The 17258-nt window shown below is 43.4% G+C and overlaps 1 protein-coding gene across 2 annotated transcripts in view; it reads left to right on the forward strand.

The window, feature by feature from the left end:
* Positions 1-12278, forward strand: part of LOC117546728 (beta-1,3-galactosyltransferase 1-like) — a 73195-nt gene extending 60917 nt beyond the window's left edge. For both annotated transcript variants that reach the window (XM_034217075.1, XM_034217076.1), the window contains one exon: positions 10221-12278. In XM_034217075.1, coding sequence (XP_034072966.1) covers positions 10477-11457 — 981 coding nt within the window. In that variant the 5' untranslated portion in view covers positions 10221-10476 and the 3' untranslated portion in view covers positions 11458-12278. The remainder of the gene's footprint in view (positions 1-10220) is intronic.
* Positions 12279-17258: the final 4980 nt, after the last annotated feature.

Below are 17258 nucleotides of genomic sequence, written 5' to 3' on the forward strand. Positions count from 1 at the left end.
TTTAAGGCAAACTGTGTCTGACAGGCTGACAGAACAATGAAAAGCACAGTGTGTATTTGTGCCAGGTATTCACTGTGCTCTTTTTCCCTCACAGCATATATACAGTGCAGACATGCCTTCTCCCACGTCTCACCTCTGTGGAGTTAAGCGTGTGCGACAGGTGGAATCATTTATTAACCGAGGGCACAGCGATCACCGCAGCCCCCTGACCGGACCCCCTGCTGCTGCAGATAGCCGACTCACCTCAGAGAGCCCCGGGCTATCACGCCATCCACACACACAGCAGAGCGGCTTAAGTGCCCGCTGTGATTTCTGCAGGATAGTGAAGCCTGTGCACGTCTGTGTGTGTGTGTGCAGGCATTCATATTCATCTCCCCTGACATCCACTGGCTGCCATTTGTCTGGATTATTTATTTGTAGTCCTCATGTAGGAGATATGAAAATCTCATATTCATGTTAAGTTAGAATTGTAATGTAAACACCAGATGGATTTACAGTCTTTGAAATTGGTTTTGTGAATAGTACATTATCGTGGATTTTACAAAGTATCAGGGACATGAGTTGGATTAGGAGAGAGGATTTTTATTTAAAATGGGAAAAATGTAATCATCAACCTTTTAGCTTTGATTTATGACTGCCAAAAGACATTTAGACTCCTCGGGAAAGTATTTGAAGACGGGATTATTTGAGAAATGTGAGGAGCAGAAGACACAACCATACAATTACATTAAAGATGCCCTGTTAGGCTTTTTGGGGTTTTCCCTTTCCTAAGGCTACAAAAACAAATCCTTTTACCTGAGAAGCTGGATAATGTTTGACCTCAGCTGATAATAGTCCAGCCATGACTAATCAATTAATCAGCTGTTTGTTGTAGTTCAACCAATAGGGGTGTTCTCTTTATAGAAAGGACCTTGCTGAGCATCACGCCTCTTTCAGAAGACTCTCAGTTAAACTTTAAGGATTATAATATCAATATTTGAAGTGTAGGAACTTGATAGTCCCGAATCAGCAGAAGCAAGTGTGCTAATAAGGTGTGAAGGGAAGTTGAGCTGTTACTTGAATGTGTCAAATACAGTAGTGGTTCATTAGCACCTCATTTCAGTGTGTAGCTGCAGGTTGCATTAATGAGGAAAACAAAAGCTGATCCCAGATCTGCAGAATAACTCATTTAGTTATATATATATATATATTTCAGTTATTTTAATGTTGCACATCCAAAGCGACAGAGAGAATGCACTGTATACCTTTTGTGGTTTCCCATTTGTATGCACAGTGGTAGGAGTGAATGTCAAAATATAAAAATATGTTTAGTTATTCCTACTTCCTGGACAGAGTGTATAAGACAAATCAGCTGTGGAAACACTGCATTCTAGCAGTGTGTGTGTGTGTGTGTGTGTGTGTGTGTGTGTGTGTGTGTGTGTGTGTGTGTGTGTGTGTGTGTGTGTGTGTGTGTGTGTGTGTGTGTGTGTGTGTGTGTGTGTGTGTGTGTGTGTGTGTGTGTGTGTGTGTGTGTGTGTGTGTGTGTGTGTGTTGTGTGTGTGTGTGTGTGTGTGTGTGTGTGTGTGTGTGTGTGTGTGTGTGTGTGTGTGTGTGTGTGTGTGTGTGTGTGTGTGTGTGTGTGTGTGTGTGTGTGTGTGTGTGTGTGTGTGTGTGTGTGTGTGGTGGACAGGCTAGGAGACAGGGTAATTACCACAGGACCATTCCTCTGGCATCAAGTCAACTCTCTGGTTCACATGGGTCTAAAAAAAATGTACACGAGTACTTAAACACAAAAACATGGAGATAGTTGAGGACTCCTGCAAGCGAGCACGTGTTAGATAAAGGACCTGTGAGTTCCTGCCTGCATTGTCCCTGCATCGTGTGCCCCCCCGCCCAGCCTCCCCCCTCCACCCTCCATCAGCTTTGCCTGGAGTCACTGGTGTTATCTGGACAGGAGCAGATATAACGGGATGTGTTCAGCCTGTTCCACGCTGTTCCGTCTGCCGGCTCTGATATGTACCTGATAACCCCCACACACACACACACACACACACACACACACACACACACACACACACACACACACACACACACACACACACACACACACACACACACAATGGAGGAACAGTGCCACTGGGCAGCAGCACCGCACTTATGTTCAGACTAAAGCTCATCGTCTGTCTCCATCAGCTCCCTCCAGGTGTTTTCCTACGTGTGGAAATGCATGCGTCTGTTCTGACGTCCAGAAGTTAATTAGTGGAATTTGATTGGAGCTCAACTACTGAGCTTTCTAACTGTGCAGGCAGGTCCCTACAGAACACAGCAGGAGCATGTGGCCTTTTCATTACCAGCCACACACCTGTCACTGAAACAAGGGAGTGAGGGTGAGGTGTGTTCAGTGTATGTGCACATACACTCTTTCACTACCCGGAACTCAAAGATGGTTCTTTCATTGACCAAGGTGCAGTCGACTAAGCAATGTAGTAGTAGTAGTAGTAGTAGTAGTATTAGTAATAATTACTTACATTTATTATAGCTCTTTTCCAGATGCTCAAAGCGCTTTACAAATACACATTACACATATTTTTTATACATGCAATGGTCACTGTGGACAATACCCACAGGAGCAAGTTCAGGTGAAGTGTCTTGCCCAAGGACACAACGGCTTTACAGACGCAGACCTTGATCTGATGATCATTGCACAGCGCACTGCACCACACCGTCCATCTTCACGCCTCGAAGTCATCGAGGCGCTTTTACAAGTACACATTGATATCATACATGTACTGTGGACATTGCCCACAGGAGCAAATCCGGGTGAAGTGTCTTGCCCAAGGACACAACGGCCTGACGCAGTGGCGGCAGGAGCGGGTTTCGAACTGGAGTTCCCCAGCACCCCCCTTGATCTGATGATCAGATGCACAGACCACTGCGTCACCCGTTAGTAGTAGTAGTAGTAGTAGTAGTAGTAGTAGTAGTAGTAGTAGTAGTAGTAGTAGTAGTAGTAGTAGTAGTAGTAGTAGTAGTAGTAGTAGTAGTAGTAGTAGTAGTAGTAGTAGTAGTAGTAGTAGTAGTAGTAGTAGTAGTAGTAGTAGTAGTAGTAGTAGTAGTAGTAGTAGTAGTAGTAGTAGTAGTAGTAGTAGTAGTAGTAGTAGTAGTAGTAGTAGTAGTAGTAGTAGTAGTAGTAGTAGTAGTAGTAGTAGTAGTAGTAGTAGTAGTAGTAGTAGTAGTAGTAGTAGTAGTAGTAGTAGTAGTAGTAGTAGTAGTAGTAGTAGTAGTAGTAGTAGTAGTAGTAGTAGTAGTAGTAGTAGTAGTAGTAGTAGTAGTAGTAGTAGTAGTAGTAGTAGTAGTAGTAGTAGTAGTAGTAGTAGTAGTAGTAGTAGTAGTAGTAGTAGTAGTAGTAGTAAGTGATTTCCTTTCATTAAATCAGTCCATATAAAAACTCAGAGTGGCTCCATTCCACTTAGGGAAGAGTAGATGTTGTTTTCTAACTGTTTCAAAATATCCTTAAAACAACACTACACTACAATTCCGTCAGATTGTTGTTAAATTATGCCTCAATTCACCATTCATTATCCTCAAAGTAGAGAGGGTGGGCTGCTTACAAGTGGTCTAATTGCATCATCTAAGTACCAAAATTACACGTTCGTGTTCAAAATGAGACATTACTCATCTCATCACTTTCTGTTTCTGATTAGCGGTTGCCTCATTTTTTGGAATGAAACACTTCATATGAATATCATAATTTGTATGCAATTCGCTTAGTGTCTGCTACTCTAGGGTCTTTTCATCCCCATAGAAACCGCTGCCATATGGACAGAGGAGCATGACGGGAGAACTGTAATGTTAGTCTAGCTTTGAATAATTCAAGCCGCCCTTCTATCTTTCTATCAGTCTGTTATTCACTGTCACTCACTTTTTATTACCTTTTTTCATGTTTTTTGTGTGTGGCTTAGATTTGGTGCTTTTGATGGAAGTCTTTGTCCTAAGGATATTATACTCACACGGTATTATGGAAGTGTGAGTCATTGCTTTGCTGACAGACACAACAAAAGGAAAATAAAATGACAGACACCCCCTGAGAGCCTCTCCAGAGCCGGATCAATAGCGGAGAATTTACAAGCTCATCAGAGACCCGCTGCTGCCCCTTTAAGTGCTGAAGGTGCTGTAGACACTTCCACCGGTTTAAGGTCAATGTGCAAGTGAAAGGGAGAGAACAAGAAGAAAGAAAGAGGTCGTAAAGTGTTTAAATGAAAACAGTGGACTCATTTGAGAGGTTGGAGCTACATGACGTGTCTAACTTCCTCTGCAGGCTCTATCGATCGCCTTCTTCGTTTGTTTTTCAGACTCTCACAAAGGTTCCTCTGCATGTGTTCACGCTCCCAGAGACACCTCATTACAGATGCTCTGATATGATTGACTGTCTAATCCTAAAGGAAAGATTGTGAGATTGACAACTCATTTATCAGGAGGATGGATTTAGATAAAGAAGATCATGTCGAGTGATTAGCCTTATTCAAACAAATGAGACTTCAGCCTGAGTCTCAGAATGGAAATGTACGATGCTCCTTATCGAGCTTTAAACTTCATTAACACTGTTTTATGTTGGTTCTGGTTGATTTGTCTTGCTAAAGTCCAAAGGGGCTGATGGATATGCTTCACTGCACGTGGAAAACAACCTGCAGCCCCAAGAGAAGTTTCAATCATATTTGTCTCACTTTTCTGTTTTCTCTCAAACCATCTTGTGGCTGGGTTCATAACGTATGGAAGCAGAGGGGATGTCTGATTGAGGCCTTGTCAGTTGAATAGTCACTGAAACACATGGGCAATTATATTTGATCGTTAGACCTTTGTGATGTCGGACATAAAGTGTTGGTGGACTCCCAGACTGCTTTGCATGCAGCCAAATGTGTTCTGGTGACTACTTTGAAGTGCACTGAACCTGAATTGTTTATATAATAAGGCTAGAATGAGCACATATCATACAAAATGAAGTGGTTAAAGTTTACATTTGAACATGGTCAGAGTTTTCATACTCTATGTTTGAGTTGTATGAATGTGAGGCAGCCCACAGCTGAGAGTGTGTGCTCAGCAAAATTATACCCGAGATAATGTAAAAGTTTAAAAAAGGTAATGCTTTTGCCACAGGCCAGTGCTCCCTAGACTACAGCTGATACATTTCATCAATACTATAACACTCTCTCTGAAGGTTAGTACCTGCTAATTCTCCCAAATCAGCAGCAACACCTTTCCTTTTCTTTTTGTAAGTCAAGCGTTGGTCCCCACCAGCTGTTGCCACATAATGTTTCATTTTGGGTGCTGAGTATGCTTCAGTGGCATTACCATAATTCTCTTCTGGGAGCATCACTTGCCTCCATGCAGCTCCGAGCTGGAATATTGTATAACGGCAATGTCACCCAGCCGGACAGCAAAATGTATTACCTGCATGAATCAAGTTGTCATTTCCAATTTATGAGGCAGTTTAGCAGTCGGAGCACATGTCCGGCCGGTGAGAAGCCTCTCAGCAACACCCAGCAGACTCTCATCCAGGTCAATGACTCTGAGAAACACACCCGATGCATCTTTGCTTGAGGAAACTGAGAAATTATGGAACGCAGCTGCATAAGACCTCTTCCTGCCTACGCATCATTCTCTCACCTGTGTGGAGCAGCAGCTGGGTGGGAATCATAACTCACCACACAGGAAGCAGCGTCTGGTAAACTGACTTCAAACTTTCAGTAAAGCCTTTTGAGGCATCCGTGCTGAGTTAAAACCAACGTTTCCTGGAGGCTCTTCCTGGCCGCAGACTGATATGAGTTTGGGCTGAAGTCAACACTGAAGTGGGGATGGAGCATCATGCTTCTGTACTGCAGCCCAATCTGTTGGCCGCTATTGATATCCCATTTCCTCTGTCACTCCTAAGCTGCTTTTGCATTCAAAGGCTTTGCACTAAGCCCACAGTGTCCATCCTGTCATATACTGTACTGCTCCACAACAATCATCCACTCTTTTTATTATCCAGGAAACAAAAGCAGAGCGAAGCCACACTGGGAGCCTCCCATCCCTGACATTTTAATTGTCTCCCTCATATATTAGGTGGGATGCGAACCAATTTGCCCATTGCCGTTAAATTCCTCACGCAGTAATTCCTCTTTAGAAGCCGAAATAATGGGTTTTAGAGTTGGCAGGAGATTGGAGGGAAAGAGGATCAAACATCGCAAAGAAGAGCGTTTTGTTTTTTTGTGGCTGATAATTAAAGACCTCCTGTTGAGCTTATCACATGTTGAGCAGCAGGAGATAGAGTGCTGGTCTATCTGCTAAAAAAGGTTCTCTCAAGCGTGTGTTTTGATATGTTTACATTTCTAGCTTGCGTACTTTAAATCGATAGCAAAAAAGCTGCAGAAACCCCAATTGGCAGTTCAAATTCTGTATATTATTCACATCCTCATGCCTCCAGTATCACTGCTTTCATACTGTATCTCTCATCGGCCTGGGAGTGTGTGTTGTGTTAGCGTTTGAGGGGAAAGTGTTTGAGTCTCTGCCTCGGGGGAAGCTGCGGTTTGTTCAGTAATCAGAAAGCATACGCAGGCACTCTAAGACAATGTCACATACCCTGGAGTCAGTGTGTTTGATGAATATAATATATTCCCACCCTCAAACAAAGAAAGCAATTATTCCCATTATCTATTTATTTGTTGCTGTTTTTTTCCTGAATGATACTCACAGGTAACGCCTCGCTTTCAATTACCACATCATAATGCAAAACACAAAACGTCCTGACAGCTTTGCTTAAATCAGCAGCGAGTAGTGGAGGCTGCCTACATCCTGTTCCCCTCCGCCAATCATTAAGTGTGTAATATTCAAACAGGCGCGGGGGGAATGTAACACGTCAACGGTGAGAATATGATCTATTTACCTTCAGGTGTGTCTGCCCTCCATGCTCATGTTCCTCCGATGCAGCAGACAGCAGACATCACAGTCTATTAAACCACCCTGCTTTGTGTTGTTCTCCTCCAAGCCTTCATCACTGACTCTCTCACACACACACACACACACACACACACACACACACACACACACACACACACACACACACACAGTCATCCACCCCCCCGCGAGCAAGGTCACTCCACGCTGCATTGATGACTGCAATCAATTATGTGGTGCAGCGTTAAACGACACTCCCACATCTCTGTAGCCTTTTCAGCGAACGCTCCATCTTTTGGAGGTCGTTGGATTCTGCACATGATTGTAAGAGTCTGTCAAACAAGCAGAAATACTGCGGTATAATCAAATCTGTTATTGATTTGTAAAGTGATAACAAGGTACTGCTTTTGATTTTCCACAACACCAATTGTACAGAGTAAATAATACTTAATCAAGTCAAAAGCATTATAATGTTAGGAGTAAAGCTACTCTGCACTGCCGTTGTGTTTTTATGAATAGATACAAACTTGTGTACCGCTCAAACTTCTTCCAACTTTGACATCGATTGCTCCGGACCTTTAGACTTGCTACCAATCAGATGACAGCTAGCAGGGGAGGTAACCATGACAAAAGGAAACTATCTAGTAGCTGTTATCATAGCATGGCTCTGAGCCCAACATCAATGTGAGTAAAGACAAAGGTTTCCGTGTATTTCAACACCAACAACACACTGGAGAAGTAATAGCGATCAATATTCAGAAGGGGTCATTTTGTTGGTTGGAGCTACATGCAGTGAAATCCAAAAGTTCAGTATCTTTTAACTTTGACTACTTGCTAAAGTTAATTTAGATTTTAATATGTCTGTTGCAATTCCCCCAAACCGATTCATCATTTTGTCAATAACACGTCAGAAGTAATGAAAATACCCAACACAATTTCCCATCACAAAGCCCAAGGTGATGTCTTAAAATTGCTTTTTGTGTCTGATCAACATTCCAATCCAGGCTTCAGTGACCTGACTCCCCAGGGGGGGGGACTGCATTCCTCCCCTTACATGTCCTACCACTGTGCTGTCATGACAACCAGTTCAGATTATTAGCATTAAACCCTGTTAGGGTGTTAATCATAATTGTGCTTTTATGTTTTTTTTCACACGCCAATGCCTTATTTCACTGCAATATGGTATTTAGGAGTTATCATTTAATCAGCGTGTCTTACTGCCTTTTTATCAGCAGGGTAGTTATTGTGACCTCCAGTAGGAGTAATTAAATCATTTTCTGTATGACACTAGAGAAGATACTACAAGTGTTAAACTAATGGATCACAATAAAACTCCACCGGTTGAATTAAGACATCTTTTTGTGATAAATGGTATGTCTAAATATGAAAGTAAGGCATTATCTGATTAGATATGTACCTTAAAGCTATGTATGTGTTTTAAACTATTTTTACTCTACTAACCCCAACCCTAACTGGATTGTTTTGACAACAGATTCATACTGTAGGTACACATTGACATTATGCTATATTAATGTAGAAACACTCACAAGATTCACAGTGCGTTGTTGCCTCTGGTACAGTTTAGTTTAATCATGTTAACGCAGACAACATACTGTTCCAAGTCATTTTTGACTGAATAAGCACGATGTCTGCTTCAGCCATGCTTAATGTGTTTCTTCTAAATTAACATTACTCGATGCTAATTTAAAAAATATGATCCCATGCTCAGCTGTTCTTGAGAGATAAACCCCGCTGATGACACGACAGGAAACTGCCAAACTTTTCAATTTGCTCGGAGAGGAAGTTAGCTCTACAGGTTTCGTGAGGTGCATGGCCAAACCAGGATGGAGGTTATCCTAGGCTACAGAAAAGATGAGCATGCAGTAGTTCTGCAGGATTACAAGACCAATTGAACCTCCTCGGGACACAGCGGAGGTGAAGCAAGCTGATCTGCAAACAGGATGAGGGTAAGCGAGGTAAAGGAATGAATATGATGATTTAGTGATTTTGCCGTAGAGAGGAGAAGTGGAGATTGAGTGATGGGGAGAGAAACTGTCAATAAGTTAAAGGCAAGCTGTGATGAGGGAGAGAGGAAATGACACGGAGGAAAGTGAAGGCAACATGGGGATTAAAAATGAAAAACTTGAAGTAAGACAAAATAAGAAGGATAGAGAGTGAGATAGAAACAAATGAGGGAGGTGGAGGCAGTGAGACACATAACAATGGATCTAGCACGCGCTGAAGTGGAGAAGGAGGGAGTGATGGAGAGGGAGGAGGAGGTGTGGAAAAGCAGCCATGATGAGATGGATTCTACTGGACCATGAGATTGATGACTCTGCTTCAGAAGGAGAGGGAGAGGGAAGAGATAGGGAGACGGGTGGGGAGGAATAAGAGAAAAGCCCCCGCAAGACACCACCAAATCAAAAAGAAAGAGTGGGTTTTATCTCAGCCCTTCCATCTTTAAGCATTTCGGTATCTCTAATAGGATCTTCTCTGTTCATCATCAGTTATGCATTGCAAGAACAAAAAATCCCCAGAATAAGAACACATGAAAAGAGATTATGTCTGAAGCAAATACAAGTCTTGAAAAGAAGGATTTGGATTTAGTTTGGCTCTCAGACGCCATGCAAACTGATCATCCATAACAAACATTTTAAATCCATATTTAGAGCTTAAACTCATCCGCTCATGGCCTGTCAGTGTTTCCAATTAGAGCGCTGATTCCAGAAGTTTCTCCACACACAGCAGGGCCTGTCCAGCTCACAACTGAGGAGCTCATAACAAAGGGAAATATGCAAAGTCCACATGCCAGGTTGAGTCTGACATTGAGGTATGGAGAACACCAGAGGGAAGAGAGAAAGTGGATGTTAATCTTCCCCCATGAGAACGTTTCACTTCCTCCCTCTCTGCCTTCATCCTCTGATTGCCGCCTGTTTCTGGGGACGCCAGGGAGATAAACCGTGTTTGCTACCAGCACGTGGTGGAAGCTGAGGCTGAGCAGGCCTTATGAATGAGAGAGTTTGCCGGGATATTCACTTTGTTCACAGCTCGTATCATAGGCCCTGATGGAACGATAGGGTAACTGGCCGTGGCACAGAGCCGCCTGCACCGCCAGTGGACTGATGTTATTGGCTGTAATGAATAGCGAATAGAAAATATTGTTAAATATGTCACAAGCCTTGCTATAAATGCCTTTTCGTAACAACAAGACATGTTAGAAGTTACAGCGTTATGCTTATCAAGCTGCTTCAGCTTTATAATGTTGTTATGATGTATGTCACTGACTGTTTTGTCTTCTTATCTTTTTGTAGGCGCTGCCACGGAGAGCGTTTGTGCGAGCTGCGATGGGACACAGTGAGGCTGTGGACGTGATAAGAGATCTCTGCACTGCTGCTTTTCAATCACAGCCCCGACACTAGACAGAAGAAAAGTCCATTATCCACGATTGATGTCAGCCGTGTTGCGGAGGCAGCCTCAAGCTGCACCGCCAGATCTGAGACAACTCATGGAGGCGTGGCCTCAACGTTTCCATCGCTGCTGCCACTGACTCCAGCCCAGTGAACAGCGATGCCTTCTAAAGTCTCCTGCTTATACTTGCTGACGGTGGTTTGCTGGGCCAGCGCTCTGTGGTACCTGAGTGTGTCCCGCCCCTCCACCTCCTACGTGGGCCAGGTGGCTATCCCTATAAAGCCCAAGGCGGGCAAAAACGGCACTTTCACAAACATCCGCACGCGCTCGCTCAACCCGCACGACTTCGACTACCTCATTAACGAGGAGAAGAAGTGCGAGGCGGAGCCGCCCTACCTGGTCATCCTGATCAGCACCACCCACAAGGAGTTTGACGCCCGGCAGGCTATCAGGGAGACATGGGGGGACGAGAGCTCGCTCGCCGACATGCGAGTGGTCACGCTCTTCTTGTTGGGACGCAGCACTGATGGTGTCCTCAACCAGATGGTGGAGCAGGAGAGTCAGATCTTTCATGACATTGTGGTGGAGGATTTTATCGACTCCTACCATAATCTGACGCTGAAGACGCTGATGGGCATGCGCTGGGTGGCCACCTTTTGTTCCAAGGCTCAATATGTCCTCAAGACGGACAGCGACATCTTTGTCAACATGGAGAACCTCGTCTTCAACCTCCTGAAGCCCACCACCAAGCCCAGGAGGAGGTACTTCACCGGCTACGTCATCAACGGCGGGCCGATCAGAGACATGCGCAGCAAGTGGTACATGGGCAGGGATCTGTACCCGGACAGCAAGTACCCCCCCTTCTGCTCCGGCACCGGATACGTGTTCTCCGCTGACGTGGCGGAGCTCATTTACCAAACCTCTTTACACACCAGGCTGCTGCACCTGGAGGACGTATACGTGGGCGTGTGCCTCCGAAAGCTGGGCATCCACCCCTTCCAGAACAGCGGCTTCAACCACTGGAAGATGGCCTACAGCCTGTGCCGCTACCGCCGGGTGGTCACCGTCCACCAGATCTCCCCCGAGGAGATGCACCGCATATGGAACGACATGACCAGCAAGAAACACCTGAAGTGTTAGCAGGACTGAGGGAGAGCCAGGGAGGAAATGAATGTTCCTTTATCACCTGCTCCTCCATCATCGACAGTGACAAATACTTTAACATGTAGCACTGACTGCAGGGGTATTGATGGGGAGTCCGGGGCTTTGTCCGGGGGCTGATTGCTTTACGAAGAGTTTCTATAGCTCAAAGCCTCTCTTCTAACAAGAGGCACAAAGCCTGGCACATGTTTATCAAGAAGAGTGCAAAGTGCCCAGGTGGTTAGTTGTCGTTGCCAGCAGCACTATGATGTTTATGGGAAACAGGAAGCGTATGGGCTGAACTACTCATTCATACAAACTTTCCCCAATTACATAAATGCCAACTTTGATTGCAGACATTCGCCTGTTGTGTTGAGCACAGGCTCTAATTGTGAATGTTCTCATGTATTTTCAGTTGTTGTGCTTTCTGAAGGTGTTAATGTTGGATGTACTGTCGGCACTACAGCAGCTGTCGACAACGTGAGGACCGTGGTGAGTTTAAAGTGGTATTAAAGACTCTGAGAAAGCAGCTCCTATGTAATATTCCTTTCAGAATCAGACATATTTTCTTACAGAACATCCACACAACCTTGTGAAAAGGTTTCCGGACAGTGTGAAGAAACTCGGCTGCTTGCGTTCCCCAGGTGAATGTTACTCTGTTGATGTGTAATGTGCAGTTATTCGTCACAAACAGTGCTGAGCAGGCTGCAGACTATTCCATTTTCTATGACTTGAATATAAAGATGTACTGTTAGAGCGGCGAGGACAGATGAGTGCTTTTCTTCTTTTCAATTGAGATCAAATAAAGTGCTTTTATAAGACTGGATGTTGTATTTATTACAGAAACAAGTGGATTCTGCTGCATACATACAGTATAAGGAAAGTAAATTACGCTCAGAGGTGCTTGGTGTACGGCTGTTGGAGAACACGTGGCGTCTCATCAGTCCTGCTGTTCCTGAGTGCAGCTGCTCGGTGTGAAGAGTGCTGAGGAAACATGGAGGCCGTGCTCTCCTGCCTGGAGGCGTGTGTAAGTGGAGTGCAGATTGTAAAATGTGCCATTAAATCAAAGGTCGCATCTGTGTAATTGGCAGCTGAGTGGCTGTTTTCTACCATAACGTCTTAATAGGAGGAATGACCTCAGGTGAGTGCATTTCTATACTCGGATATATAACGCTCAAACTTTTGTTTTCAAATACTTTTTCAAAATACAATCTGCTGTGGTGCCACAAAATGCAAATTAAAGTGCGCATATTTTCAGTAGAGAGTGACTCTAGAAGGCTGTTTTAACATTCATCTGCTGAAAGGAAGGTGCAAAGAGTGTGTTTGAAAGGTAATTCACATTTATTTAGCAACAAGTTTAATATTGTTAGACGCATTAGGGCTGTACAATGAATCCAAATTGTATCGAAATCCGCAATATGTACGAGTGCAATATTTAAATGAGTGGAAGCACAATATTTGATGAGGTTTTGAGGAGCTGCAGAGATACTGTATCTGGGAAGAAAAACTCACGATGGAGTATAAAAATGCCTCTAATTCTCATAATTACATAAATATCAAATGTAACTTAACGTCATTAACTCTCAATCTTCTCTGAAATCATTTATTATCAAGAGCTGTCAAAAAAGTGTCATTTTTTTAATCTTGATTTGTGTTTTTCCTCATTTGAGACAAATCTGCTCATTAATGCACTGTAATTATGTTCCAGCCTCTAGTGTGTGTGTGTGTGTGTGTGTGTGTGTGTGTGTGTGTGTGTGTGTGTGTGTGTGTGTGTGTGTGTGTGTGTGTGTGTGTGTGTGTGTGTGTGTGTGTGTGTGTGTGTGTGTGTGTGTGTGTGTGTGTGTGTGTGTGTGTGTGTGTGTGTGTGTGTGTGTGTGTGTGTGTGTGTGTGTGTGTGTGTGTGTGTGTGTGTGTGACATTTGTTGAACTCTTTGTTCCAGGCATCACGATGATCTGAGGGAGCAGCAACACTCCTGCGGGATTTGTCGCTGCCGAAATGAAAAATGTCTTCTGTTCTTTCCCTTCCAAAGATAAACATAAGAATGTGGGAAGCACTTGTGGCTCGCCCCTCAAACACTTTAGCGGGGAAATCTTGTGGGAGCTTGTAGGCAGAAAACACATCATTGCTGTTATGATTTCCTCATAATAAAACTATTCCCGGGCGACATCTTTACGTCAAATACGTCTTTTGATCTGTTATGAGAACAGTTTTGGAAACTAGGGTATAATTGAACCAGATGAATTCCAGTTGATCAGCATTTGTTCTTTAGGTGTAATGTGCAGGGAGGAGAAGAACTGGGAGCAGCCCCAGTATGTTATCAGTTAATGACTTGACTTCCAAAACAGCCTGCCCAGTAGCACGCATGTGAAGTAATTGTTATTCACAGCTTCTCATCCTCACTGCTGTGTTTTGCATTCCTTCTGATCGCCCCCTATGGCACATGCGGTTTGATACAATATGCCGAGTAATAGAACGTCTGCTCTGTAATTGGCCAAACAAGCCAGTGGTGGAACGTTTAAGAAGGCTAAAGCTTGGGGAAAATGAAAAGCGAGTGATTATTCCGGGGCTTGTGGTAAATGAACCCCGTAACGAGCGAGGCGGAGCGCGAGACAATTGGGAACACTCACATTTTTAAACAAAGCGTTGGAAGGCGGGCCTGTGGAGCCTGGAGTAGAAACACAACCCCATTACTGCACAGATAGACCTCGCTGTGGCATTACAGTTAGATGATGCTACGGCTGGAGGGTGTTCCTTAATGCTGCATAATCTGCCGCTGATACATATTCATATTCCTATGCATGTTCTTCTGCCCTAAATAAGTTCTCCTCTGCCTTTGATTCAACTCGACCTCCTCGTGACCCGGGCTTTGAGGCACAGGGGACGCAGAATAGCTGTGGAATAAATTGGCGCTGTGCAATCTGCCATCTGTGCAGGCGCAGTTATACCAGCAAGGTGAGAGGAAGGGGCTCAATGAGAGCAGGTTGAACATCCTCCTCTTCCTCCTGGAGATGATGCAGTTTAACTCAAATTATAATAACCACTGAAGGGTCGAGGAGGGGTTTGGCTTTAACTGGGCCTGAAGTGTTTTTCAATCTAGGCCTACATGTTCATTTCTTACTTGATAACTGATTGTCTATTTACAAACCCCCTCAAATGTTCAACTGTTTGATTATTTAGACAAACATGTATATTATTCTAAAATTGTGTCTTTAAAATGAGAAACAAATTAATTTAAATCGGTTTTTTTCAATGGATGTAACTGTCCAACGCGATGCAAAAATAATTGAAAAATTCAAGACATACAGTAAGCCAACCTCTCAAAGAAACATTGAAAACCACATTCATTGATTATCTTTTATTTTAAATTCACAGATCTTTTCACAATCAGGTCAACTTTAGTTTTCATATCAGTCAGCAGTCACAGGTTTTTTCCCAGGAAGCATTGCATGTATTTGTCGACTCGCGACTCAAAGGTCAAACTTGACGCGGCTTAGTTATCAAAAGCGCGGAAGCTATTAATCGCCGTCCCGTCGTTGCGTTTCAAACATTTGATAAATGCACCAGTCGATTTTGGAAGCCGGCTGCCTCTGAAACTGAACATTCAAATGTGTTGTGAACTGACATCCCTGCAACACAAATCAATGGCAGTGGAGCAGAATAATGTGCCGTGCGTCCCGCTGCGCCCACCTCTGCATGGCTGCATTAATGGCGTACTTGTCACTCTGTGTTTTATTGGCAATCACACTCCGCATGGCTCACATCTCATTTGCAGCGTGTCCGTCAGCACAAAGTTAACCCCGCTGCGAAACAACTATGCGCCAGATAAAAACCGTAATATGGATATCTGCCATGGGAAACTGTCCTTGTGGATGACAGCGTTTCAGCAGCATGAATTATTTTTATGTCATCCCTAACAGATAGATGGGTTTTAAATAGGAAGCATACATCAGGATAGGAGGCAGGGGCACCACCAGCACAGACAGAGATGAGTGTGACAGCCAGGCAGGATGTGAATAGGAGAGCAATACATTAACTCCTAACGCTCTGGGACCATCTCTGGAGGCAAGGAGCTCCACCACCTCACCTTCCTCCCAAAGCAGCAGGCTCATATTTATGACCAGCTGCAAGCTTAGGAGGAATATTTGCATCAGTCTCATTAATACCTGATGGGCTTGTGAATATTAAGAGTGTTGAAATCAGTGAGCAGTTAAAATAAGAAGGCAGCTGCACTAGTCTTCTTCTTTTTATAACTTAGCCAAGGAAGTATATGACTCATGTATCTGTCTTAAAGCTTATGCAGAGTCTCTGAGTTAGTCTGTTTGATGTATTTCAGGTGATGCTCATATTATTGTCTTCTGCTTGCAAACAGCTCTCTCACTCTCTCAATATGCCACCCAGGCATCAGTTTACAGCGTCGTATAGGGCACTGGTTCCCAACCTTTTAGGCAATTAACGTTTAAGACATTTCCCCACACCAACATCAAGGCATAACCCCTTCATCAGTTATGTTCCAGTTATGAGTTGATTGCAGGTGTTTTTAAAGTGATGTTAAGCAACACATTAAGGTTTACTACTACCACTGATGCCATTTATCGATTGTATTTCAACTTGTCTATCCAGGGCTTTTAGCCAACTATTTTAGCTCTTTATCTGTGACATTAAGCTTACTATTTTAATTGTTTACTCATTACTTTGAAATCTCAACTGTTCGACCATTACAGTTAATTGCCTATATTTTAGGTGTTTATCACTGACTTTTAGCTTACTGTTTTAGCTGTTTACCCATGACCCTTAGTTATATCTCAACTGTTCATCAATTACTATTGGGTATCTATTTAAGCGTTTGTCCAACATGTTTAGCTAACTATTTTAGCTCTTATCCATCAACTTTAGCTATTTTGGCAGTTTATCCATGTCTTTTAGCTGTATCTGTTACAGCTACTACTTAAGTGTGGATGGGAAGTGTGTAGCTGTAGTGTTTGGCTGGCAGCTTACTGGTTATTAATTGCTATATATGATCATATCATAAGACTAAACATTAGCATCACACCAATATGTGATGTGACTTTGTGGGTACTTATTGTCCTTAACACAGATATATGTGTGTATTTTGGGTAACATTCTTAAAAATACACAAGTCGTAATTGCATCCTTTCATATGTATTCCCAAACTAGACATGTCCAATTTGCATTCAACTTCCTGACAATGTGATGGAAGGATATTACATCCTTGTAGTCTTAATTAGAGATTAGTGAAGCTGCCGAAGCCTAAAGCTACATTAGCCCCCCACAGTTGAAAAGTTGAATCCGTCTTCATCTAATTGAATTTCCCAGAGTATAGAACCTTTCCTACACTATATTTGAAATCCATTGTTGAAGTCAGCCTTGGATCATTTACTTTGATCAACTTCCTACAACCCACTGCGCTAAGACTTTTCAAACATGGATTTATCGGGTTCGGTCACATCTCATTCATTACATCTGCAATATAGAATTCAGTTACTTTTGTTCATGCGTTTGGTCTTAGATCCTGTCGCAATGTGCTAGTAGACTAGACATGGACTTTTTAAGTCATTAACAGTGGTCTGAAGCAATCTGGAGGACACATAGGAAGTTCATTGCCTCATATGGGATGTAATTAATCTCTTTTAAAGCCACATCCATCTCACTCCTTACCTGACCCACATCTCACATGCAATTTTGCGCTTCAGAACACAAATCACTGGGACCCTGCCTGAGGAGACGGGGGGGGGGGAAGGAGGAGAAGATGACTGCTTTCTATGAGGGGTAGTTTAAAGAC

This window comes from Gymnodraco acuticeps, unplaced genomic scaffold, assembly GCF_902827175.1.
Source record: "Gymnodraco acuticeps unplaced genomic scaffold, fGymAcu1.1, whole genome shotgun sequence".
NCBI lineage: Eukaryota > Metazoa > Chordata > Actinopteri > Perciformes > Bathydraconidae > Gymnodraco > Gymnodraco acuticeps.